Source organism: Natator depressus, chromosome 1 (assembly GCF_965152275.1).
Source record: "Natator depressus isolate rNatDep1 chromosome 1, rNatDep2.hap1, whole genome shotgun sequence".
Taxonomy (NCBI): Eukaryota; Metazoa; Chordata; order Testudines; family Cheloniidae; genus Natator; species Natator depressus.
Window position 1 is genome coordinate 309,829,580 of NC_134234.1, and position 23,497 is coordinate 309,853,076.

Sequence of the window (23,497 nt, forward strand, 5' to 3'; positions counted from 1 at the left end):
AATTTTTATATACACTTTATATAATTATGATTTAATTTTCCTCCTAAAATTGTGCTACCTTTTATATCTGTTAATCTTTTTGTCTCAGGTATTTAACTCCAGTCACCATAATAAACTGTAAATCTGTGTGCCATTATTTTATGGGGGTTTCGTTTTCAGGCAGTTTGGGGTGACGTTGTGTAATTATATAGCACTGAATATATAGTTCTGAAATAACAAACTGGTATTGTCTCCCTTTCTGCACGATTCTAGGCTGCTCAGACATTTGTGATAAAGCAGGGGATATATGTATCTGGAACATCACCTGAGAGCATGAACAATCTCCTGTCAGAAGTTGCTGAATATGGAACATATTACACACGATTGAGTCGCTTCTCTCTTCAGCCAGTCTTAGACTCCTTGTACAACAAAGGGCTTGTATTTCAGGTAATGTACTTGAATGGTGCTAGCCTGCTCAATAGTGTGTGTATTGTTTCTGTAGAGGAATGATCTTGACATGCTGTTTTATTGGGAAGTAAAGGGTGACTGTTTCTCAAGTTCTGCAGTATTGCTAAATATTTGATTAGTAAATATATTAAAAATATAATAGCTCTTTTTTGTAAGTGTAAATGCAATTCCCAGTGTAAAAGAAATAAAATGAGGGAAACAGTCCACTTTAATACCTTTTATTAGATCATGTCAGTTTGAAATTGCTTACTGCTTCCTTGTAGATATTAGTTCTCCAAATGTGACTTGGATTAAGCAATGCGCTTAATCTTCTGTGCATGGTGAGGTGTAATAAGTATTCTTTTTTAACCAGAGGGGCAAAGGGAATCTTCTTTGTTTGTAATACCCTATTAAAATTAGGTCATTTTTATTTTCATAGTTGCGATACATTCTCTTTTTAAATACTAAGTGTAATTCACATTAATGTTAATAGGTGTTGTCCATATGCATGAAAAGGAAAAAATCCTGTTATCTTTCAAATACACAACTTTTCTTGTCTTGCCATTGAAACTGGACTTTTTTTTTTTTTAAGATAACGTACCCAAATTAGAATGCAGTAAATGTGTTTTAATGTTAATGTACTGTAATCAGTGTGAACATAAACTGAGCACTAACAGTTTTAAAAGCAGGGTGTTGTCAATGTTTTTTCTTCTACTAGGCATTCACAAGTGGATTGAGGAAGTACCTTCAGTATTACCGAGCATGCGTTTTGTCAACACCTCCCACTTTAAGCCTTCTAACAATCAGTTTTCTCTTCAGAAAATTAGGGCGACAGTTAAGGTAATATTATAATATTAAAGCATTGTAGGACTGAAAAAATGAACACTAAAAAGACACTACTAGAGAACCCTTCCTATTCAATCTCTGGTGTTCATTTCGTAATATTTTCACAGAAAAAAATCTTTAAATTCCAGAGGCTGATGGTAGTAATACTACCTAGCTCTAATAGTCGTCTTCATCAGTAGATCTCAAAGCACTTTACAGATAAGCTCCTATTATATCTCCCCACTTTTTACAGAGGGGGAAATTGTGGCACAAGGAGGTGAAGTGAGTAAGGATATGAGGACTGATAGACTAGATAACTTTAGTATAGATAGTTAGACCTAGAGTCCTGGCCAAATTCCAACTTGAGTCACCATCTGCTTATCTAAATACTTTCTATAGCTTGAATTGGAGAAATGTCCTCCACCTCCCCTCCCTACGCCTGTTATAGTTTGATGCTGCAAAATGATAGCCTCATGCCACCCAAGTGTGGCACATTTCATTGATCACTGTAAATGCCCTGGGATACTTCTGTCTGAAAGATGTTACATAAATGTAATGTTTTTGTTTAGGTATTTAGCTGAGCTCTGTGGCATAGGAACAACTGTACTGGGGATCAGCAGAGGTGCTGGTGCTTCATTTCCTACGGTGATTATTGATCTTTTTTGGAAACCTGTTGTTTTAGTTTTAATATCAGTATATCCGCTTCAAATAAATTGAGTAGGATTTTTTTAAATGTTCAGTGTTGCCCTCTGCTCCCAATGAAGTCAATGGGAGTTTTAGCAAAGAACACTATTAAATCAGTGCTGAATGCTTTTGAAAATTCCACGTAAGTGTTGCATTAAATGAGAGAGAGAGAATTCATATACTGATTATAAATTGTTAAATTAATGTTGGATGTCTGTCACTGTTCTGCAAGTGGGTATACAATAGAAACACTTTTATAATATAACACACACAATTTTAAGTATTTTTCTGTTGTATTAACAAAATAATCCAAGCATTAAAAGCAATGCTCAACAGAAGACAGCCTGCTACAATCCTTCCTATTTAGCTTTGCCCCTCTGAAAAGTTTCAGTGAATAGATAAGACCTGAAGGTGAACATACGGGCTCAGGCAGACCAAAGAGGAAATGTGAACTTCAGCGTCTGTGGCTTTCCAATGAGAATGCCGTGCCAGCCCCAAATATTTAAATATTGGGACTTTGCCTTAGTGACTTCAATGGATGAGGTAAAGCTCAAAAAAGGTGGACCCTAAGATATTCAGGACCCAAATTAAAGCCTTTTATTAGAGTTCAAAACCAACCCCTTGAATTGTCCCTGGAAACTGGTTGGAAGGTAGTGCAGTCTATCAAGCACTGGTGTAATATGCTGTATCCTTGAAACTCTGCTATGTATGTGGGCTGTTTACACTATTGAAGTTTCTATGGTAAAGAGGTACGGCCCCACATAGAGTATTGCAGAAATTCAGTATATAGAGGTGGTAAATGCAGGGACAATAGTGGTAAGGTGTACATCTGGTAGGTAAGATTACAATCTTGTATTCAAGTAAAGATGAGAAAAGTACTCATGGCTACAGTTGCTATCTGGGTATCCAGAAGCAATCCAGGATCCAGAAAGAATCCTGAAGATTCCAATAAAACTTTGTCAGTTGAAGGGGCATATGTCACCTCTACCATTTCCTCTGGTTGTTATTGACCCATCCCACCAGTATCGTTTCAGTTTTATCCAGACTGAGCCATGACCAAATTGTCTCTGTCTAATAAACAGATGTAAAGATGTGTATATTATGAATCTTTTTTTACTAATAGTACGATGGATTCTACTGTTTTGAAATGTAGTTGTTTATCTTTTTTTTTCTTCCAGGGAGTAAGATTGCTTTCATACTTGTACAAAGAGGCTCTCAATAACTGTAGTAATGAACATTACCCAGTTCTTCTGTCATTGTTAAAAACCAGCTGTGAACCATATACCAGGTGGGTTGCAGACTATTTGTTTTATAATTGTGCTTAGCAATGACTGTAATAATAACCTACTGGTTTTCCATTTGGGCATTTTTAATGTAATAACCACTTTGAAGAAGTGGATAACTAGGCTGGTTTAGTTTATAAAGGGCAGACCATTAGCTTGAAGATTTTCAGAGTGGATGTGAATTATTTTTAATGATTTAAGCTGTGGTTCGGCTCTGAAAAGTGACTGCAAAAAGGCATTGTGTGGGTCCATATTTGCTTTCCAATGACTTCCCTAGCAAAACCTTTTTTCTTTTTTTTAACAAATAAAAGGATATTTTTTTCCTAACTGCCAACCCAGCAAATTCACTCAGGGATCTGAGACTCAGCCAGGGTTCAGTTTCTTTCCTTCTTGTACATCATCACCACCAGTAATAAATATCCTGCAGCTGATATTTAATTACACACAAAACCAGGAGAGATCCCACCTCACTATCTCATACCTGTGTTGGCTTTTCAATGTTAATAGAAGTTCAAAAGTAGTAAAAACATCTTTTATATCACTAACATAAGCATAGCTGTTGAGTAAGAAGTTATCTTTAATAGAGTCCCTTGGATGTACCAGTTTTTTTAATCAATATCCACACAACTTTGGAAATTGCTTATCTACTTCTATAGCAATGCTAAGGAGTGTATAAAATATTAGACATTTTTAGGAACTACAATAGTAATTAAAAAAAATCAATAATAATGTGGCAAGTATAATAAAATTAAACAGGACAAAACAAACCCATCAAGATATTCTGAACTGAAGACTCCACCCACCGTCACCTTTTCCCTGTGTTCAGTTCCCAGTCAAATTTTGGGCCTCAGACCTTCTCAGCTGTAAACCTGTTGAAATACTTAATTGTGGCTTCAGTTCTGCAACTTATACCTTGACAGACCGTTGAGTCTTCATTGTGTTTATTGCAGGAGTAGGACAGTAAAGTTATAAGTACATGCATAAAAATTTGCAGGATTAAGGCCTAAATGTGTTTGTAACAAGTCACTATGAGAACATCAATTGTTTAAGCAATAATGGTTGCTATAGAGGTCATTTCCTGCCAGCTAATGTCTGTCTTGAGGATGTTAACCCAGTCATTAATTCATTAACTTCCAGGAAATGTACCACCTGGAAGTTGTTGTTGCTGTTATAAATCATAAAAATATAAGGATATTAACACACAAGGCCTTATTTTTAATTAGGTTAAAGTTGAACTGCGGTTGCTATGGATACATTTTTCTGTTTACAGTACCAGTCTGTTCCTAGGCATTAGACCTTTACAGTAACCAGTCGAAAAGAAGGACTGGGCTGATGCTACTATGGGACCCTGAGTTTCAGTATCTGTAATTTATGATAATTTTGTTTCCTCTGTGCATATAGGGAGGATAACCTTTGATTCACACTGGGGTCAAGAGAGTGTTATCATAAATATATGAAAAAAGGAATATTTTCTCCCAAAATAATAGTTCACGTTTCTTCAGATATATGAAAAGCTGCTCAAGCTCAAAGGAAAAGTTGTCTGAATTTGTGTCCTAGAGTTCTATAGCCTCTCTTCTCCTTCTAAACAAGTTGCATCTAATTAAAATTCTTTCTTCCTCCCCCCTTCCCCATAAAATGTATTCTATCATTATGACAGTGCAAAGGTTTTTATGTATGTCCAGATCAGTAAAAAAGATTGTTACTGGAATTAGAATGATTTTAAACTAAATGTTTGCAGTTAAGATTCTCTAAAAAAGATGCTTCTTATGCCAAAAATGAGGTTTTATATTTTTTGGGAGTTAACTGTCGATGTGATTATGCTTAATTTTTATATTTATCCTCAACATGACTTGAAGATTTACCTTTTTGTCATGACTTTGACAAATATGCTGCTGATACAATATTTGCGGCGTGTGCATGCATGCGCACATGTGCATCCATACTGATTGAGATATATATATGTCAAAGAAAATAATCCATTATGTGTATTGGTTCAAATAAAATAATTTTAGAAAGGAAAGAGGGACTTAACTCCGTTGTATAATCTTTATTTTTTAGGTTTATCTATGATTGGGTGTACAGTGGTGTATTCAGGGATGTTTATGGCGAATTCATGATTCAAGTGAATGCGGATTATCTTAGTTTCAGAGGTACAGTACGTAGATGTAGAACTTCTAGTTCAGTTTGCATTCTTGTTATCTTTATTAAATACAATATACTTTGATCTTTCTTGTCTTTGATCTATAGATAAACATTACTGGACCCATGGATATATTTTGATTTCAAAAGAAGTAGAAGATTGTGTCCCTGTGTTTCTGAAGCATATTGCCAATGATGTATACATTTGTGGGAAAACCATAAACTTATTGAAATTGTGTTGTCCCAGGGCAAGTACTTGCTTGGTTCTTTCATGTTGCACTACAAAAACAAATTCTTGGCATATGTTGACTGGTTCTGTGGCAAGTAAATTTAAATATATGCTTTTATTGATAAGTGGCCCTGCCAAGGATGGATGTTGAAGAATGTTATTTAGCTGTTTACATTCAAGTATTCATGACCTCAATATTCCAGTGTAACACAGATCTTGATAGCTAATTGACAAACTATGAATGTGCAGAAGTAAGTTTAAAGTACCCTTTGTACAACTTTAGGTTTCATATTTTCCTTTATGTAAACCCTGAATGTTTTAGGCCTCCAAGCAATTGTTCTCCAACACCCAGAGAACACTGACCAAAGCAGGGGGCCTCCTCTCCCTGAAGACCTGAGTTTAGCCAATCTGGAGATCATACCTTCCCCCCCCCCAATCATTTTGGCTTTTTTTGCTGCACACTTATTCAGATACACTGTAATAGTTCCACTGTACACATTTTTTGCAAAACAGATCTGTTTGTGGTAGGAAGAATGCTTGAAATAATAAATTTAAAGTTCCCTTTAATTTATACTTTGATCTTTTCATCTGATTTCTAAGATCTTGTCTTTATAAACCTTTCAGGTCTCAGTCACAGGGTGTAGAAACGTGATCCTGTTATATCAGTTCCATTTTCATATCTGGATGTATGTGTTGTACCTAAAGGCAAGCAGTGGCCATTATCGGACACGTAATGCCATAAGCTATTCAAGAAAGTAATATGATTTAAAATAGATATTTAAACATCTGCAGAATGGCTCAGAACAAGACTCCTCATAGGAAGTATCTCAAACAGTTGATATATGCATATACAATCATAAAGCCTGATTAGTCATTTAAATTCACAGGCTTTTTTTCCCACTATTTAACTGTATAATATTTCTTATTTGTAGCATTACATATGCTGGTCAGATATCCCTGTTCCTCGGATTTCTGTTGTTTTTTCCCTTGGGGAGCTGAAAGAGATTGAGAGAGACTGTGCCGTATATGTGGGTCGAATGGAAAGAATTGCCCGTTACAGTTCTATTAGCAAGGAAGAAAAGGTAAATGAATATTAAAGAAGAAATAATTTTATATAATTAGTATATTTAAAGAGAGCTCAGATTTCTCATTTGATTGTATATGTAAAAGTACTGACATTCATGACTATAGTCTTCCTGCGGTGGTCTGCTTGCTTTCTATTGCTATCTCAGGGGAAAAAAAGACTAACATAATTGCTTTTAGTTTTGTTTAACTGGCCTGTCATTATTGTTGACATTTTCATGATTTTTGGAAATAGTTTTGGAGGATGTTCCGCCAGGAGTTTGTTGCATCTGCTTTAATCTATTAAGGAAAGGTAATCAAGACCCAACTAGTACACTATCAGAGTCTAACTTGTTTATTAACTAATCAGATTGTTCCATTTGTCAAGTCCTTTAAATAATTTGCATGGCTAATTTATTTTAGTAGAACTTCATTACTGTGAGCAGATCATTGTGTTAATAAATTTTAGTATAACCTTAGATTCTACGTTCAGTGATTTGCCTAATTAGGTGTCCCATTTATTAAGTGGGCATAAATCCTGGAAGCCAGCTACCTGAGGACATTATTGCTATGTGTACATGGAATGAAAGCGTGCACTTTAAATTGCAACACTATCTCTTCATGTCTGAAAAGCATAATAAAACTATATATATTTATCTCCTAGGATTTGCGCATGGAGATTGCAAAACAGGAGTTGATTGTTCATGCTCGAGAAACAGCTAGTAAAGTACTAAAAGCCATTAATGGTAAGTTTCAGTGGGGTTTTCATCTAGTGAATTTTTTCTCTGTTTTTTCAGTATGTTGATGTAAAGTAACAGTATTTTCAATTTAAATACAGATCAACAAATATCAGAAAGAATGACTTTGGATGCAAGGAAACGGGAACAGTTTCAGAAATTAAAAGAACAGTTTGCAAAAGATCAAGAGGTATTTCTGTGGCTTGATTGCATTGAGAATTATATTATTTGCTAAAGAAAAACAAAGAAATTACAATTTTACAGTGAAACATCAATTATTATGAAATCTAATCTTAGGAACGACCAGTTATACAAACCATTTTTCCTGAAGGAAGGGAAAAATCCCTACACAATAGTGATGTCTATGAAGAAAAAGGCAACATCCCTTCACGTTCCGATGTTTTCAGTGCATTGGAAATCACCTTGCAGTGGTTTGAAGGACAAGAAGAAAGTAATGCAGTGCACCATACTACAGTTTATGCACACTACCTACTGTAATTTTGAAATGTTCAATGTTATGACCTCCTCAATCCCCAATTAGTTTATAAAATAAGGGGTTTACTACACATTCTGAAATCGCTCAAACACCTAATGATATATAGTTTTAAAAGCTCTTTAAAATGTGTACATCTGTTTGACTGGGTTGGTGTTGAGAGTGATTTTTTTAACAGTTCTGAATGTTTATGTAGCGTCGACTTACGATGAAACAGGAGGAGATTGATGATGATTTCAGCTATGCCCGAGAGCTCAGGGAGAGAGAGAAAAGACTGAAAGCCTTAGAAGAGGAACTGGAAAAAAAGGCAAGGTAATGTATAAAGAGACAATATTTGTGGTTAGTCTCCCAAAGGTTTCAGATCACATTTTCCCATAAGGTCTGGTTTTAAAAAACAATTAAAATATTGCTCTTCATTTTGGAATCCTATCAATGCTCTAGAGAACAGACAGTCTATACCAATGACATCCAGACTGGTTTTTGTCATAATCATGGCTTTAGAAAAACTTTAACAACAAAATTTGTGATCAAAAGCTGCCCACACAGCAAAAGAATCGGATGTGTCAGATCAGATTAAAAACCGGTATGGGGGAATTAACATAGACTTTTTTTTTTTGCTTTACTGCTAATGTTAAATGTGGGTTACGATACTTTCCTCTGAGTCTACATGGACCCCGATCTTACTTCAGTGGGGCTCTACTTGGGCCTAGTGTCCACCAAAGTGGATCTGATTGTATGGTCAGAGCCACAGTTTATACATTGGTGAATGCTATTCGATTTTATTTGGACTATGAATAGCTGTCAGAGGTTAAGGGCTGCATTTTAATCATTTAATCAGGCACACATTGATGGTGTCTGAGTATGTAAGGTGAAATGTATATCTCAGTCAGATCCTTTTAATTTGATATATAATCAGCACTCAGATGCAGGTCAGGAATTTCTTGGTAGTTAGTCATTAGCAGGGATCGAGCCTTGGGCTTCACCACATACCTTCAAAATCTCCAGCTGGAAGTGGTGGATTCTCCGTCTCTTGATGTCTTCAGCTCAAGACTGGATGCCTTTGTGGAAGATATGTGTTAGCCAAACACAAGGTACATGGCTCAATACTGGGTAACTGGTTTAAGGGCCTGTTATATATAGGAGGTCAGACTAGATGATCGCTCCAGGACATACTGTAGCCAGGAGTCATTACTGTTCCCATTAACCATCAAAAGGACAAATAAAAGATATTTATGTGATTAAAAATTAAATTGATGAGGACAGTGCCATGGGTGTGATGTGGTGTGCTATTTTTAATTGTTTTTCCTTATCAGATAGACTTAAACAGTAATGAGCAGGAAACAAACACTTTTTCAGTGTTAAAATCAGTTCTAATTAAGGCTGCATGTCTGTCACAGAGGTCACGGAAGTCCTGGATTCCATGACTTTTCATGACTTCCGTGACTTTTGCAGCGGCTGGTGTGGCTGGCTCAGGGGTTTCCCGAGCACTTGGGCAGCCCCTGGGCCAGCAGCAGCAGTAGTTTGTGTGTGGGAGGGGGCTCAGGGCTGGGTCAGGGGCTTGGGGCATCGGGCGGCACTTACCCCCGGGGTGGAGGGCAGGGGCTTCTCGGAAGCAGCTGGCATGTCCCTGCAGCTCCTAGGCAGAGGGCCAGCTTGCAGGCACCGCCTCCACAGCTCTCGTTGGCTGCAGTTCCCAGCCAATGGGAGCTGCAGAGCCGGAGCTCGTGGCGGGGGCAGCGCATGGAGCCCCCTGGCCTTCCCTCCCCCTAGGAGCTGCAGGGACATGCTGGATGCTTCTGGGGAGCTGCGCGGAGCCGGGTAGGGAGCCTGCCAGCCCCTCCAACCCCGCCCCTCACCCCAGTAGGGGTCTTGGGCCATGCGCTGCCGCCTGGTTCCCCAGCACCAGCGGGGGTCCTGGGCTGCCCAAGCTTTAGTCTGGGGTATATAGTACAAGTCATGGACAGGTCACGGGCTGTGAATTTTTGTTTACTGCCTGTGACCTGTCCATGACTTTTTTACTAAAAATACCTGTGACTAAAACGCAGCCTTAATTATAATTGATATAAGTTCTGCATAGTAATTATAGCTATTACAAGCTTTGACATTACTTATCAATATATACAGCTAATTGTAATTTTTCTTTGTTTTCTATTATACATTTAAGCACATTTGTTATGAAAAATTAGTCTCCTAATAACATGGTTCTACAAAAACTTATTGACAAAAAATACCATCCTATTTTCATTACATTTTCTCAACTGGCTTTTGTACTGTGGATGAAACCTCTGGTTTTTAATTTTAAAAATATATAATCTGAGAGATCTATCATTTCCTTGCTCTTCTACACCAGCATATGGTCTCAATGTACAGAGTGCAAGATGAAAAATAAGCAGGTGGAGTGTCTGTAATATAGTATCTTTACTCTCTTTCAGGCAAGAAATAATTGACCATTATAGCAAACTTTCTGATGATGCAGCCCGTAGGGAGCAAAGAGCTTTATGGAAAATCCAGCGGCACAAATTGGAAACAGCCCGTCTCAACTTTCTATTAGAAGATCAAAAACATATTGAGGTATCTTTTAAATTTTTAAAAGAAATATCATTTGTAGCATTTTAACATTTGATATATTAAAAGCTTTTTGGTTTTGCTATTTTGATTTTTAGGAGATGCTTGAAAAACTTCCTAATGGGAAGTACAGGAGGAAATTAGACATTATTCCGCATAAGCAATGCCAAACAGTTTCACTTGTGGACGCAGCTGTAGAAGAACCAAGTTCTCAGGTTAGTTTTTTTTCTTACAGAAGCATTGCATGACAATTCCAAGTTTTCTAATGTGAATTTTGTAAATGTTTGATCACTAAACAGAAGAGTCACCATGGCAGAAATGTGAATGAGTATTACAGTATTGTGGTGCTGGCAATAAAAGGGCAGGACTGGAAATAAAATCTTGTTGTGGAAAAATAGTTTAAAATACATACAAACTGTATGTAAATAGCTGAAGAATGCAATAATTATTTGTGTTTTAGGTATCTTCTGTGGAACCTGTGCATTCTGACAGTAATGTTGTCAGAGGTGATTCTGAATCTGGACTGAAGAGTGTTGCTTCTGCTGAAAAACCATTGGCTTTGTCCCGGCCAGTAAATACTCATATTAATCAACATCCTGAGCAAGATGCAGCAGGAACTGAATCTCAATTACTAAGTACAGAACAAACATGGGATCCATCGCAGAGTGCTCTTTCTCTGCCTGAATCCAGTCTAAATATTGAGGATTTCCTACCAGAATCACAGGAAGAACAACCTGCTGTCGTTGGCTCTTTACTAGATGAAGGATCTTTACTAGACGAAGCATTTCAAAATATTAGCTCAGAACTTCCTGAAACTACTCAAATAAGTGAAAGTCAGCCTCTTTTGATAGAAGCACTGCAAGGAGAAGGTAATACACAGTTACATCAGCAAAGTGAATATGATTTTAATACAATTCTCAGGCCAGCTGCTGTTTCACAAGGACATGGCAGAGTTGGAGAAAATGTGTTGGTGGAGAGTAGGAGACTTCAGTGGAATATTCATGGGCATGTATCCAATGCCAGCTTTAATGTAGGGGAATATGTGCCTCGTGCAGAGACTTCCCAGCCACATTCAAATCCATATGGACATTCTTCAGATTCGCACATAAAGATTGGGGAATATACCTCTGAAGTTGAATCTAGTCGGCCTCGCTGGAATATTCATGGGCATATTTCTGCAGCTCATATTAAAATTGGGGAATACACATCAGAGGTCGAGTCCTTAAGGCCCAGATGGAATGTTCATGGACATGCCTCAGAAGCCAACATTAAGATTGGTGAGTATGTGTCAAACATAGAGCCTACAAGGCCTCGGTGGAACATCCATGGTCATGCATCTGATGCCAATATCAAGATTGGAGAGAACGTGTCTGAGCCTGTACCATCTAGAGCTCGGTGGAACATCCATGGCCATGCATCTGATGCCAATATCAAGATTGGGGAGAATGTGTCTGAGGCTCTACCATCCAGACCTCGGTGGAATATCCATGGACATGCTTCACAATCACACATTAAAATGGGAGAGCTAGTTTCAGACACTGAACTTTCAAAACCTCGTTGGAGCCCTTTTGGCCATGCATCTCAGTCAAACATTAAAATAGGGGAGTGGTCTCCATCCACAGAAAGTGATCCAATACCTCATAATAAAACCATCTCTGGTCACACATCAGACTCTACAGTTCAGACATTTCAGTGCAATGGAGAGTTTTCTCCCTCTGTTGAAAGTAAGAGAGACAATAAATCATCAGAAGGCAAGGAAGAGGTCTTACCCCAATCACAGTCCTCAGACAGTGTTCCAGTCCTTTCAGATTCTAATATTGAAGGTGAAAAGCAAGAAAACATCACAGAAGAGAGAGAGAAACAAAAAGGTGAGAATAAGACAATCAAACTGTATTCAGTTGGTCAGTAGTTTTTTAGGACCTTATAAAAATTACTATCAAGTGTGTTTGTTCTATCTGGATACTTATATGAGTTAATTCATTGAGTATATGGCTAAACACTATTAGAATTTAGAGGTGAGAATTTGCATGTAGTCTTGTCTCCTGTATGAAAAGGGTGAAATATTTGTTAAAATTTTCCACTGGTTTGAAACTTTGCAGACCACTTATAATTCTAGTGTGGTTTTAAATAGCTACTTTGCACTCTGAAATTGAAGAATGTGTTCTGACAGTACTTTAAATATATTAACGCTAATAGTGTCACAGTGTAATATATAGAAGCATGTGAAGCTAAAGTTCCCTGTTTTTCAAGTGCAGTGTAATGGTGGTTTTGTTACAGATTTTGCATTCTTTTGGAATTAGGATCAGGTCTGAGATACGATCCAGTGACTATAGGCAGTCAGCTGTATTTTGTATGTTCATGGGTTGTTTTTTTTTCTGATACTGTTTCAATTTGTGTTATTACAGTAATTGCAAAAGATGTCAGCAAAGATCTCCCTCCAGAGCTTCCTCAGGGTTCACAGGTAAGGAACACATCATTTCTGCATGGGATTTATGAGAAGATCGGCTCTGAGAGAAGGTGTTAGTTATTGTCTGCATTTTCTTAGACAGAGGAACCTGAAAAATCGATTGCCCTGACTGTTACACCTCAAGAAACTTTACTTTCTGAGGCATGTGCTTCTGAGACTAAAGAGAAGGAAGATGATGATGATACGTGGAGGAAAGAACAAGCTTATCTGAAAGCCTTATCAGACCAGTATTGCCTTGAAAAGTACCAAGACAGCTATGATTTAATGTGTGAGTAGAACTCTTGAAATGGTAGTTCAGCAAGAATATGTAATGATCTTGAGTGAGAAATCAGGATTTTAGCATAAGGAAAAGTTCTTAGATGATCTTTATCATCAAAATTATTAAGTACAGGAGCAAAACTATTTTTCTTTGCATAAAAATCTGAAGTCTACGGTAGCATGTTTTTGACTTTTCTAATCTGGAATGACTTTCAGGAGATTAATTGAAATAGCTTAAGTATAACAGCATACAATTTTTATATGTGTTCTTCAATTTAGCAGAGTTGCCAGTTTCCCATCTCTTGCATCATGTGATACCCAGGTCATACACTTTCCCAGTGGATCCTTTGGTACAGTCAGCAACAGATGAAACAGCTGTACAACTAAGTGAGCTTTTATCTTTGCCAGTGCTAATGAAACACTCTATTACTGCTCCCCTCGTGTCTCAGTAAGTATTAATTAGGAATAACAAATCCACTTTTATTAACTCAGTTATTTTTTCTTTGCTGGTTATTTTCCCTTGAGACAGAGCTGCACGAAAATCTGCTTACTACTTCTTCAAGTGCTGGTCCGGTCCCTATGTGTATTCCACACATGTGTACACATGCATGCCATGTGCCTGAGTCTGGAAGTTCTTCAAAGCAGTGTCTATTGACTCTCACATGCGCATTAGCTTCCCTCATGTTCCCGACCAAGGGTATAATAGGTGGCGCGGGTTGATGCCTCTCCAGTTCCTTCTTAACACTGCATGGCTTTGGTTGGAATTGTGTCCTTCAGTGCATAACCTGTAAACTAAACTAGATATAAAACCAATTTACAATGAGTTTAGTTTACAAGTATAGGGTATAGGATAATTTCCTCCCGCCCCTGCCTTTGGGGAAAGTCTTCCCCGGTCTCGGGACTATCCCCAGAGTTCCAGGGTTCAAGAATAGCATCTCCTGCCCTCTCTCCTTCTCTGTCAGTGACTAGCATCAAAGGTGCCTACATTGCCTGGGTGAAGTACACATCTCTGCAAAGATACAGACATGACACTTGCTTAACCAGTCTGGATCCCACCAGATGAAAGCTTCATAAAGGGAGGTTACTGGTAATGTGTTTTCCTATGATCCATGTAGTGTCAGTCTTCAGATATGCTAGCAATTCCAATCAAACTATAGTTCTCAGTAGTGGTAGGTTTTAGTTCTGGCTCATCCTGGATACTATCTGTATATAAGGTTTCTCCCATTTTCTTTTGTGCATCTGAATGTCATACAAGCTTGTACATTATGCTAGATACTGAAACGTTAATTTGATAGTAATATCCATGACTTCATTTTAATAGCAAGGAAAGAATTGTTCTTAAGAGTGATTGTCACTTCATGTTTTTATTAGTGTTTCCCTTGTGAACAAAGCGATAGTCGATTACTACTTTGTGGAACTGAACATAGAGAAGCATTTTGAAGCACTAAGACATTTTTTGTTAATGGAAGATGGAGAGTTTGCTCAGTCACTTAGTGACCTACTATTTGAGAAGGTATTTGCTGGCTTGTTTTATAACTCTGGTATTTGGTCATTTGTAATAGGCATGATGTCTGTGAACCTCTAATATCTCATACAGTGATATTAAGGACTGTTCCCTGCATTGACATAGATAGCTAAAAAAAACCAATATGAGTAAGGGTGGTAGAGAGGTGTGGGTTAAAATCCTGTCTGCTATTTTTCCCCTTACCCATTTTGTATCCCCTTGTGCCAAGGCAGCAAATTCTGTAACAAAGAGGCCCTGCTGAGGCCTTAATGACTGTGGGTCAAAATGCACCCTCTCTTAGAAATGCCCATGAGAGGGACTACACGAGGCCCAAGAAACTCTGTAAGAGCAGTATATTTGGCTGATATTCTCCCTGAGGAATGGGGCAGTGGGATTTGGCAGACTGCAGAGGATGTCAGGTGTATGACCTCTAAACTAAGCAGAACTTGGAGATCTTCAGGGAAGAAAACCCCCTGTCCTGTGAAAGGCTAGATTGTTTGCACTATTGCTCTGGCCCCTGCTGCCTAATGGCAACACAGCTGGAGGACACTGTTGCCACTGGTTGAGTCCCACCACTCCCCTCCATCACCCTGCAGGGGCCCGTGCTGTGAAAAGTTGGTCTACACTCCCACTTCAAAAATCCCACAGTGCACTGTTGAAGGAGAATTAGGGAGGAGAATGTTGGAATCTGCTGCAGAGGTGGCACTTATATGCCCTATTTCTGTGTCCCTGGATGAGGTTCACCTGAGTAAGGTCACAGGAAGGATGGTTTGAGCTTATGTCTAGCTATCAGGACATGCATGGGCACAGGATAGTTAACACCAACTCTCTAGAACCTGAGAGCATTTTGGTCACGATCGAGAAAAGTACTTTAGCACATGCTTAACTTTGAGCATATGTGAGAAGTCCTGCTGAAGTCAGTGCGGCTGCTTGTGCTTAAATGTTTTGAGTCCGAGTCTTACGCTCACTACTGTCATTTTAATAGTTGCAAGGGGATCAGGATAACATAAATGAAATGTTTAAAACGACATGATTTTTGTTGTTGTTCTTTATTCATTTCGAGACTTGACACCTGCAATTCTGAATTTGCTATGTACTTCTATTTTATATTTTCCATAACAGCAGTTAAGTCTTTATATTTGTATTTTGAAAAGTGAATTAGTAAGTTCTCATTTGGATTTTCAACGAATATATTAATTTCATTAGTAAACATATGTCGGAAAACACATTAAAATTGCTTTAAAGTGCTAAAGATGAAAATTCAGAGGTTTATTTCACAGTATTAATTTTGATTCTGTCACATTAATATGTTAATTAGGTTGTTCTGACATTGATCATCATGGTACTGAGCCAAAAGACTAAGGGCAAAAATTTCAAAAGCAGCCAAGTCCCATTTTCAAAAATGAATAAAACACTTGTGGCTAAGCCACTTTTGAAAATGGGACTTAGGCTCCTAGGTCATTTAGGTGCTTTTGAAAAATTTACCTTAAAGCAAGAACATGACTTGTATGTCTCTAAAAATTGTGTGCAATTAATTAAGATTTCTTTTTTTCAAGCTTGGTTCAGGGCAAACTCCTGGTGAACTTCTGAATCCACTGGTTCTCAATTCTATCTTAAATAAAGCATTACAGTATAGCCTTCACGGAGACACCCAGCTTGCTTCCAATCTTTCTTTTGCACTCAAGTACCTTCCAGAAATGTTCAAACCCAATGCTCCTGATGCTCTGAACTGCTTGGAGCTAAGGTACAAGGTAAGAAAGCATATAGAAAAGATTATTTGAAAGTTTTATACTTTGCTCTTATACCATAATCATTTGAGCATCCATGTTTCTTGTTCTTTGATGTATAGTAATTGATGATTTACTACCTCCTAGATGAAAAGAGTCAAGAAATTAGGCTAATCTAAGTGAATTCATAGGGTTCACGCATCCTGGTCATTCTATGATGCCATTTATAAATTCATTCAGTTATGTTTCAGCAGCCTGTAGTACCTGTGACTGAAAGGGTTGTGAAATATTCTGAAATGATCAAATATGACATGGACAGGTAACATTAATAGCACTTGGTTTTATATATATATTTTAGGTCGATTGGCCTCTGAACATTGTCATTACTGAGAGCTGCATGAATAAATACAACAAGATCTTCTCCTTTTTGCTGCAGTTGAAGCACATGGTGTGGACTCTCAAGGATATTTGGTTCCACTTAAAACGTACTGGTAAGATAAATTAGAAAAGGTACTGCATAAAAATATGTTTAGCTCCATGTGCCAGACAATAGATTGTAAACATACCATTTAAAACAGGTACTTTGGTCCTTAAAAGTCAAAATTTATTCAAGGAAACTTGTTTGGAATTTGAGACAGGTTTCTGCTAATAGTTTTGTCAAACCATGATTTTTATGGGAACAGTCTCTACAGTGTCAACAATAATATCTTTCTGTTTTTATTTTCAGCATTAGTGAGTCGTGCATCAAATTCTGTTCAATTTCGACAGCTTCAGCTGTATAAACATGAAATGCAGCACTTTGTTAAAGTTATTCAAGGTTACATTGCTAACCAAATATTGCATGTAACATGGTGTGAATTTGGAAACAGACTGTCTTCTGTAGGAAACCTGGAAGAAATTCACAGAACACATGCAGAATACCTCAACAAAGCAATTTTCAGGTAAGCAAAGCAGAGAAACACTTGAAGTCAACTGAGCTGTTTCAGCTTACTCCAGCAGAGGATTTTGCCCACTCTTTTGTGTAAATATGGTATATAGTGCGCACACAGTCTGTGTGTGTGTACGTATGTGTACATGTGCATGCGTATGTATATATATGTATACACATAAAATTATTTCAACAAACATACACAGTAGTAATTATACCAAAAAAAAATTGTAAAAACGTTGCATAGGTACAACAGAAGCATCCAGAATATTAGTGCTGTGATGAAAAGGAAGTTCGTCATTTGTAATTAATACCTACTACTTAGGGAAATGAGTGCTGTCTGTCTGAATAAGTAGTATGTACAAATAATCCAAATTTAAGGATTGCACAAGGGCTGTCTCTATACATTGTTTATACTTTTAATACTTATGCAGAGCTAATTTCAGGCTGCAGGATCATACCTTGGCAGAGCAGTTGTCATCTGATGTACCCAAATATTGTCTCTTAAGAAAGACCACCACCAGGGTTCATGAATAGTGGAAGTAGTACTACTTGCTTTATGAATCAGAGGCTGCTAACACTTTGAGTCTCATACACTACAGTTGTTACTAACACCAAACTGTAGATGCCCTGAGATGTTGTGATAGAGAGCAGAGAGGAGAGTAATAGGATAAGGAGAATGGAGTTGAGAGGTAAGTAGATATGGGAGTGGTGGGATAAGAAAGGAAGGAATAGAGAGAAAAAGAAGAGGTCAGAAATGACAAGGGAGGAAGATGGCGAACAGGAGGAGTAGATACAAGAAAAGGCAAAAAGAGTGTGTCCAACTAGAAGTGGCATCTCTTGTTAGTTACAGACTAGAACAGGTGCATCCAGAAAGACCAGTTCAGGCATTGGGAAGTGGCAGAAATGATGACAGATGCTTAATTACCTGGGCAAAGTTAAGAAGAACCAGAACATGATACTTAAAATTTAATCCCACCACCATAAAAGTAAAGGGCAAGTGTCTGGATTGAGCTCTTCATATGTAAATGTCAGCAACCTTGAAGAGTAGGTAAATCATACTGGACTCAAGAGTTACATAAATTCACTCCTGTAGGGTCCCATGTTTTGTTTTGAAATGATTAGAGAGGGAACCCAAAGGATTCTCTCTGCCTTCTAACCGCTCAAATAAACAATGTCTCTTTAGTTTTTTAAAGTCTGTTTTTCTTTTGCTAGAGGACTATTGACTGAGAAGGCCACCCCTGTGATGAACATTATTCACAGCATCTTCAGTCTCATTTTGAAGTTCCGCAGCCAGTTAATCTCTCAGTCATGGAACTTTGATGCTGGCGAGCAAATGGCTGTTCATCCCAACTTTGGTTTGATGCAACAATCTTATAATACTTTCAAATATTACTCTCACTTCTTATTCAAAGGTAGGAACTGGTATACATTATTGGGCTAATTTATATTGCCTCAGTCAACTGACACCTGAAAAACCCATCAGTTCTTGCAGTTGTCTCTGATAGTACAGCCTAAAATCCGGAGACATATTGAACTCATTTTGCTTAGTGCATTACTTCTGGGAAAGCTAATCTCTCCATGTCCGCTAACGTAAAGCATCAGAAGTCTGAATTTCTTGGCATGTGTCCCAGAGCTGACAATAAGTATCACATTGGTGGTTTACGGGGAGTAAATCCATGGTAAATAATTGCTTCTTAGGTTGATATGCTTATATTTACCATTTATCTGCAATGTAGTCTTTGAAACCGTATGACAGACAAAAGTATCTAAAATGGCAACACACAAAAAGTTCTTTGAACTCTATTTTACATCTTCCTACAAGTCAAATACTACATCTTACTGTGAGATTGAATTTCCTGGCTCCTGCAAGGGGTTAAGAGACTAAGGCCCACAGTCCGCTCACCTACTGCAAGATGTAGTTAAATCTAGTGCTGCAGGCAAGAACTTTGCCACTGTGCAGATTTCTTGCCATGTAGTTCATGTTCTTTTTCACAATAGAATTCCTCGCGGCGGTCACCTCAGCTTGCAGGGTGTGTAAGTTAGAGAGACCCTATCTAATCTTCTACATTTCCCAAATAATACTGGTCTTACAGACCCTTCCCGTATTTCTACCAAAAAAAATATTCACCTTTCTATGTGAATACAGGCAGCTCCTCACTTTCCTTTGTTAGCAGACCCAATATCCAAAGGAAGTGCCACTTTTTTCTTTAAATATCAGTCTCTCACAAAGGGTGTGATCCGAAGCCTACTGAAGCCAGTGGAGAGTCTCCTGTTGATTTGAGTGGGCTTTGGATACTCTAATCCTGTATATTCCACACCTTTCTTTCTTTTTCTTGCATGCTGTTACTGCTTGCTAATCCCCTTGGTGTATGAGATGTTTATGAAGCCAGGGCAATTTTTCTTTCTTTGATTTAAGGCCATATATTGGAAAGATCTATTCTTTATTGTGAATGATGGTTAGCATTAGTAAGTTTATTATTCAATTTATAGTTAAGATTTGCAATCATCCCAGGTGTTTGTCTCATGGTCCCTTCTGTACCAGTGGTCTTGGCATAAGAAAATTAGCAGAGCTGCTTTCTTTTACAGAGGTCAGGCAGCTCAGTAGTGCCTGCCCATTGGTTAATATGATGTTATGGGAACCTAAAATTGTCCTTTTTAAAATAGTTTGGATAAAGTGTACTTGTAATTAGAAGAATAAAATTCCATTTATATGCACACTGCTATGCATCCGATGAAGTGAGCTGTAGCTCATGAAAGCTCATGCTCAAATAAATTGGTTAGTCTCTAAGGTGCCACAAGTACTTCTTTTCTTTTTTCTTTTACGAATACAGACTAACACGGCTGTTACTCTGAAACCTGTCTAGGATTGACACTTCTATTCCTTGCCTTGCATCTGATTTGTTGTACAGACAGTGAATGAGAGTACTTTGTAATTCCACAAATAGAGGCAGGGGCTCTTTTATACAGTATTAACTGATTTGTTTCCATCTACATCAGACATCTCCAATAGGCTTTTTCCATGATAGTATTCGTACATTTAATCAACAGATAGACTTGTTAGAGGTTTAAATTAAAATTTGTGTATTTGCTTTTCCTACAGTGGTAACCAAACTTGTAAATAGGGGATACCAACCTCACCTGGAGGACTTCCTGCTGCGAATCAACTTTAACAACTACTACAAAGATAATTGAGCTCTAGTATAGTGTAAGGAATACTGGTAGCATGGTAAAGAAAATACAGCTACAGCTTTATGCTTACTATTTATGGAAATTGATGCTAATAACAGAGGCTTATCTTAAGAAATAATCCATTGTTCAAAATAACTTTGAAGAGGTTCCGCACAGCACTTAGAATATGATGCCATTTAGAATCCGTACAAATCACCGCTTCATCAGTACATTGAGAATTGATCCCGTAATTACAGATATAGGGAAGAATGAGGCCTTTTGTTATCATGGAAAGGGCATACATGTAAATCGGTTAATGTATAGTATACATTTTTCCTTTCAGTGTTGTGAATTGATGTTCAATGTAAATATATGTTTGTGAAATAAATAAACAAAAAGATATGTTTTAAAACTTCTTGGTGTTCAGTATGCTCAAATTTGGTCCATTTAATTTATTTAAAAACTGACGCACATTCTCAGTCTAAATCACATTTACATTTACTGTTCTGTAATTATTTCTACAAGGCTGCTAGTCACAAGGAATGAATAATATGGCTGAAATATGACATTTTGAGTACATCTTCTCAGCTGCTGGAAAGTGAGACTGGATTTGGAATATTTGTGAGAAACAGGAGGTCATTGGATCACATAACACAAAGCAGTTATTTAAAAAAGCAAACAGTTTGGTTGAAGATGTTCATAAAATGAGATTGGTATGTAAAATGGCAAACAAGAAAGTTTAGTATCCCTAACACAAATCAAAGCTCTAACTATGAATAACCTCAAATCAGTGATTTTTTTTTTAACCAGTAGAACTAGAAATCCCATATACTTATAAACCATTAAGTTGCAAAGATAAATCATATATTCATATTTAGTAGAGCTGATAGAAACTCAGAATTTCCAAAATTGATTTTGTTCTGATTCACCTGGTGGGGCTATCCCAAAGCCACAGACCCCAGAAACGCAGGGTTCCCAGCACTGGGGCAGTGTGCATAGTGGGGCAGTTTTGAAAATTTGAGCCAAATGTGTTTATCCTTTTAGAGTTTTTTTTGGAGTTAGTTTTTTCCCCCCTCCTTTTCCTCCTCCTCCTCCTTCCCCCCGTACATTACTGAATTTTGAAGGTTCACAGTCCGCATGGAATTACTGTTCAGGGAAGTGTAATGCCTATACTAGGTTTGAAATATTTTGGTTTTGAGTTACAATTTTTTACAATGTCACTTTGTGCATGCACAGTAGAAAGACCCTAATAAAGCCTACAGGTGGGTGCTTAGCTGAACATGTGTGTTCACTATATATATGTGTGCTCTTCACACGTGTCTATGCACCTGTGTACATGCTCAGTTGTTCACAATTAAGAGATACCAGAGGTGTTTGTTAGCTGGTGAAATGGCGACCTTCTTTTCTTTGCGTGTTTCTAAAACATACCTGAGGACTTTAATGCAAAAACTTAATATTTCATTGTCACTAGGTTGTGAAATCAAACATTTCGGTCAGAAAATCCCAAGTATAAAGTTGGCTACCGTGGGAGCTGAGGCTGTTCAGTTCCTTGTAGGGGCAATCCCATATTTAATATTAAAGGATTGCAGTGTTCAAATAAGGCAATGTGTATCTCAGACTGTTTCACACCTGTGTCTGTATATACGTACTTAGTGTCTGTCTTTGTCCTCAGTGGGAGGGGGAATTCACACCTATAGAGTTATTATATAGGTTTACTCCCCCAAAATTTAGCCAGTTAATAATAAATAACTGGCTAAATTTGGGGGAGTTAAACCTAGTCACAACAGCAATACTTTGGAGGGGTAAAATGGCAACAAAACAGCAAATTTCTGATTTTTGTCTGTTTTTGTGTTAGCCTCCACTAGAGGTCAGCCAAACAACTTTGAAAGAGAATAGTGGACCAATAGAAAAAGAGTTGCCTGAACTACACAAATCTTTTTCTATAATAAAATTTCAGAAGCACAGTGTTAACTTTCCTATGGGTTCAGTCCACTTATCTCTGAGTCAATGGAAAGATTCCCACTGATTTCAGTGGGAGTTAGATTAAGTGCTATGTTATGAAGGGAAGATAGATAGTAATGATAGGAGAAAATTAGACATGGAAGGCACCTATAGCTTATCTAGTTCTTCTCCCAAGAGACTCTTTGCTAGTAGTTGATCTAGTTAGTTTTTAAATTTCTTGAGCACTTTTTGAGAATGATTATTGCACAGTTTAATATACTATTCAATGGCAAAAACTACATCAAAGCAGAGTTGAGGTTGCTTGGTGATAGAATCATAGAATATCAGGGTTGGAAGGGACCTCAGGAGGTCATCTAGTCCAACCCTCTGCTCAAAGCAGGACCAATCCCCAACTAAATCATCCCAGCCAGGGCTTTGTCAAGCCTCACCTGAAAAATTTCTAAGAAAGGAGATTACACCACCTCCCTGGGTAACGCATTCCAGTGTTTCACCACCCTCCTAGTGAAAAAGTTTTTCCTAATATCCAACTTAAACCTCCCCCACTGCAGTTTGAGACCATTACTCCTCATTCTGTCATCCGCTACCACGGAGAATAGTCTAGATCCTTCCTTTTTGGAACCCCCTTTCAGGTAGTTGAAAGCAGCTATCAAATCCCCCCTCATTCTTCTCTTCCGCAGACTAAACAATCCCAGTTCCCTCAGCCTCTCCTCATAAGTCATGTGTTCCAGCCCCCAAATCATTTTTCTTGCCCTCCGCTGGACTCTTTCCAATTTTTCCACATCCTTCTTGTAGTGTGGGGCCCAAAACTGGACACAGTACTCCAGATGAGGCCTCACCAATGTCGGATAGAGGGGAACGATCACATCCCTCGATCTGCTGGCAATGCCCCTACTTATACATCCCAAAATGCCATTGGCCTTCTTGGCAACAATGGCACACTGTTGACTCATAGCCAGCTTCTAGGTCCTTTTCTGCAGAACTGCTGCCGAGCCATTCGGTCCCTAGTCTGTAGTGGTGCATGGGATTCTTCCGTCCTA

At 37.9% G+C, this 23,497-nt stretch overlaps 1 protein-coding gene across 1 annotated transcript in view; it reads left to right on the forward strand.

The window, feature by feature from the left end:
- TUBGCP6 (tubulin gamma complex component 6) overlaps positions 1-20,889 on the forward strand; it is a 29,605-nt gene extending 8,716 nt beyond the window's left edge. Inside the window, exons 5-26 of the mRNA XM_074942370.1 lie at positions 253-426; positions 1,145-1,266; positions 1,821-1,896; positions 3,114-3,223; positions 5,277-5,368; positions 5,466-5,605; positions 6,519-6,668; positions 7,313-7,394; positions 7,487-7,575; positions 8,075-8,190; positions 10,311-10,449; positions 10,542-10,658; positions 10,904-12,311; positions 12,849-12,904; positions 12,989-13,178; positions 13,448-13,616; positions 14,540-14,681; positions 16,229-16,423; positions 16,758-16,890; positions 17,127-17,340; positions 18,543-18,742; positions 20,431-20,889. Of these exons, the coding sequence (XP_074798471.1) occupies positions 253-426; positions 1,145-1,266; positions 1,821-1,896; positions 3,114-3,223; positions 5,277-5,368; positions 5,466-5,605; positions 6,519-6,668; positions 7,313-7,394; positions 7,487-7,575; positions 8,075-8,190; positions 10,311-10,449; positions 10,542-10,658; positions 10,904-12,311; positions 12,849-12,904; positions 12,989-13,178; positions 13,448-13,616; positions 14,540-14,681; positions 16,229-16,423; positions 16,758-16,890; positions 17,127-17,340; positions 18,543-18,742; positions 20,431-20,522 (4,206 nt within the window). The 3' untranslated portion in view covers positions 20,523-20,889. The remainder of the gene's footprint in view (positions 1-252; positions 427-1,144; positions 1,267-1,820; positions 1,897-3,113; positions 3,224-5,276; positions 5,369-5,465; positions 5,606-6,518; positions 6,669-7,312; positions 7,395-7,486; positions 7,576-8,074; positions 8,191-10,310; positions 10,450-10,541; positions 10,659-10,903; positions 12,312-12,848; positions 12,905-12,988; positions 13,179-13,447; positions 13,617-14,539; positions 14,682-16,228; positions 16,424-16,757; positions 16,891-17,126; positions 17,341-18,542; positions 18,743-20,430) is intronic.
- The last annotated feature ends 2,608 nt before the right edge of the window (positions 20,890-23,497 follow it).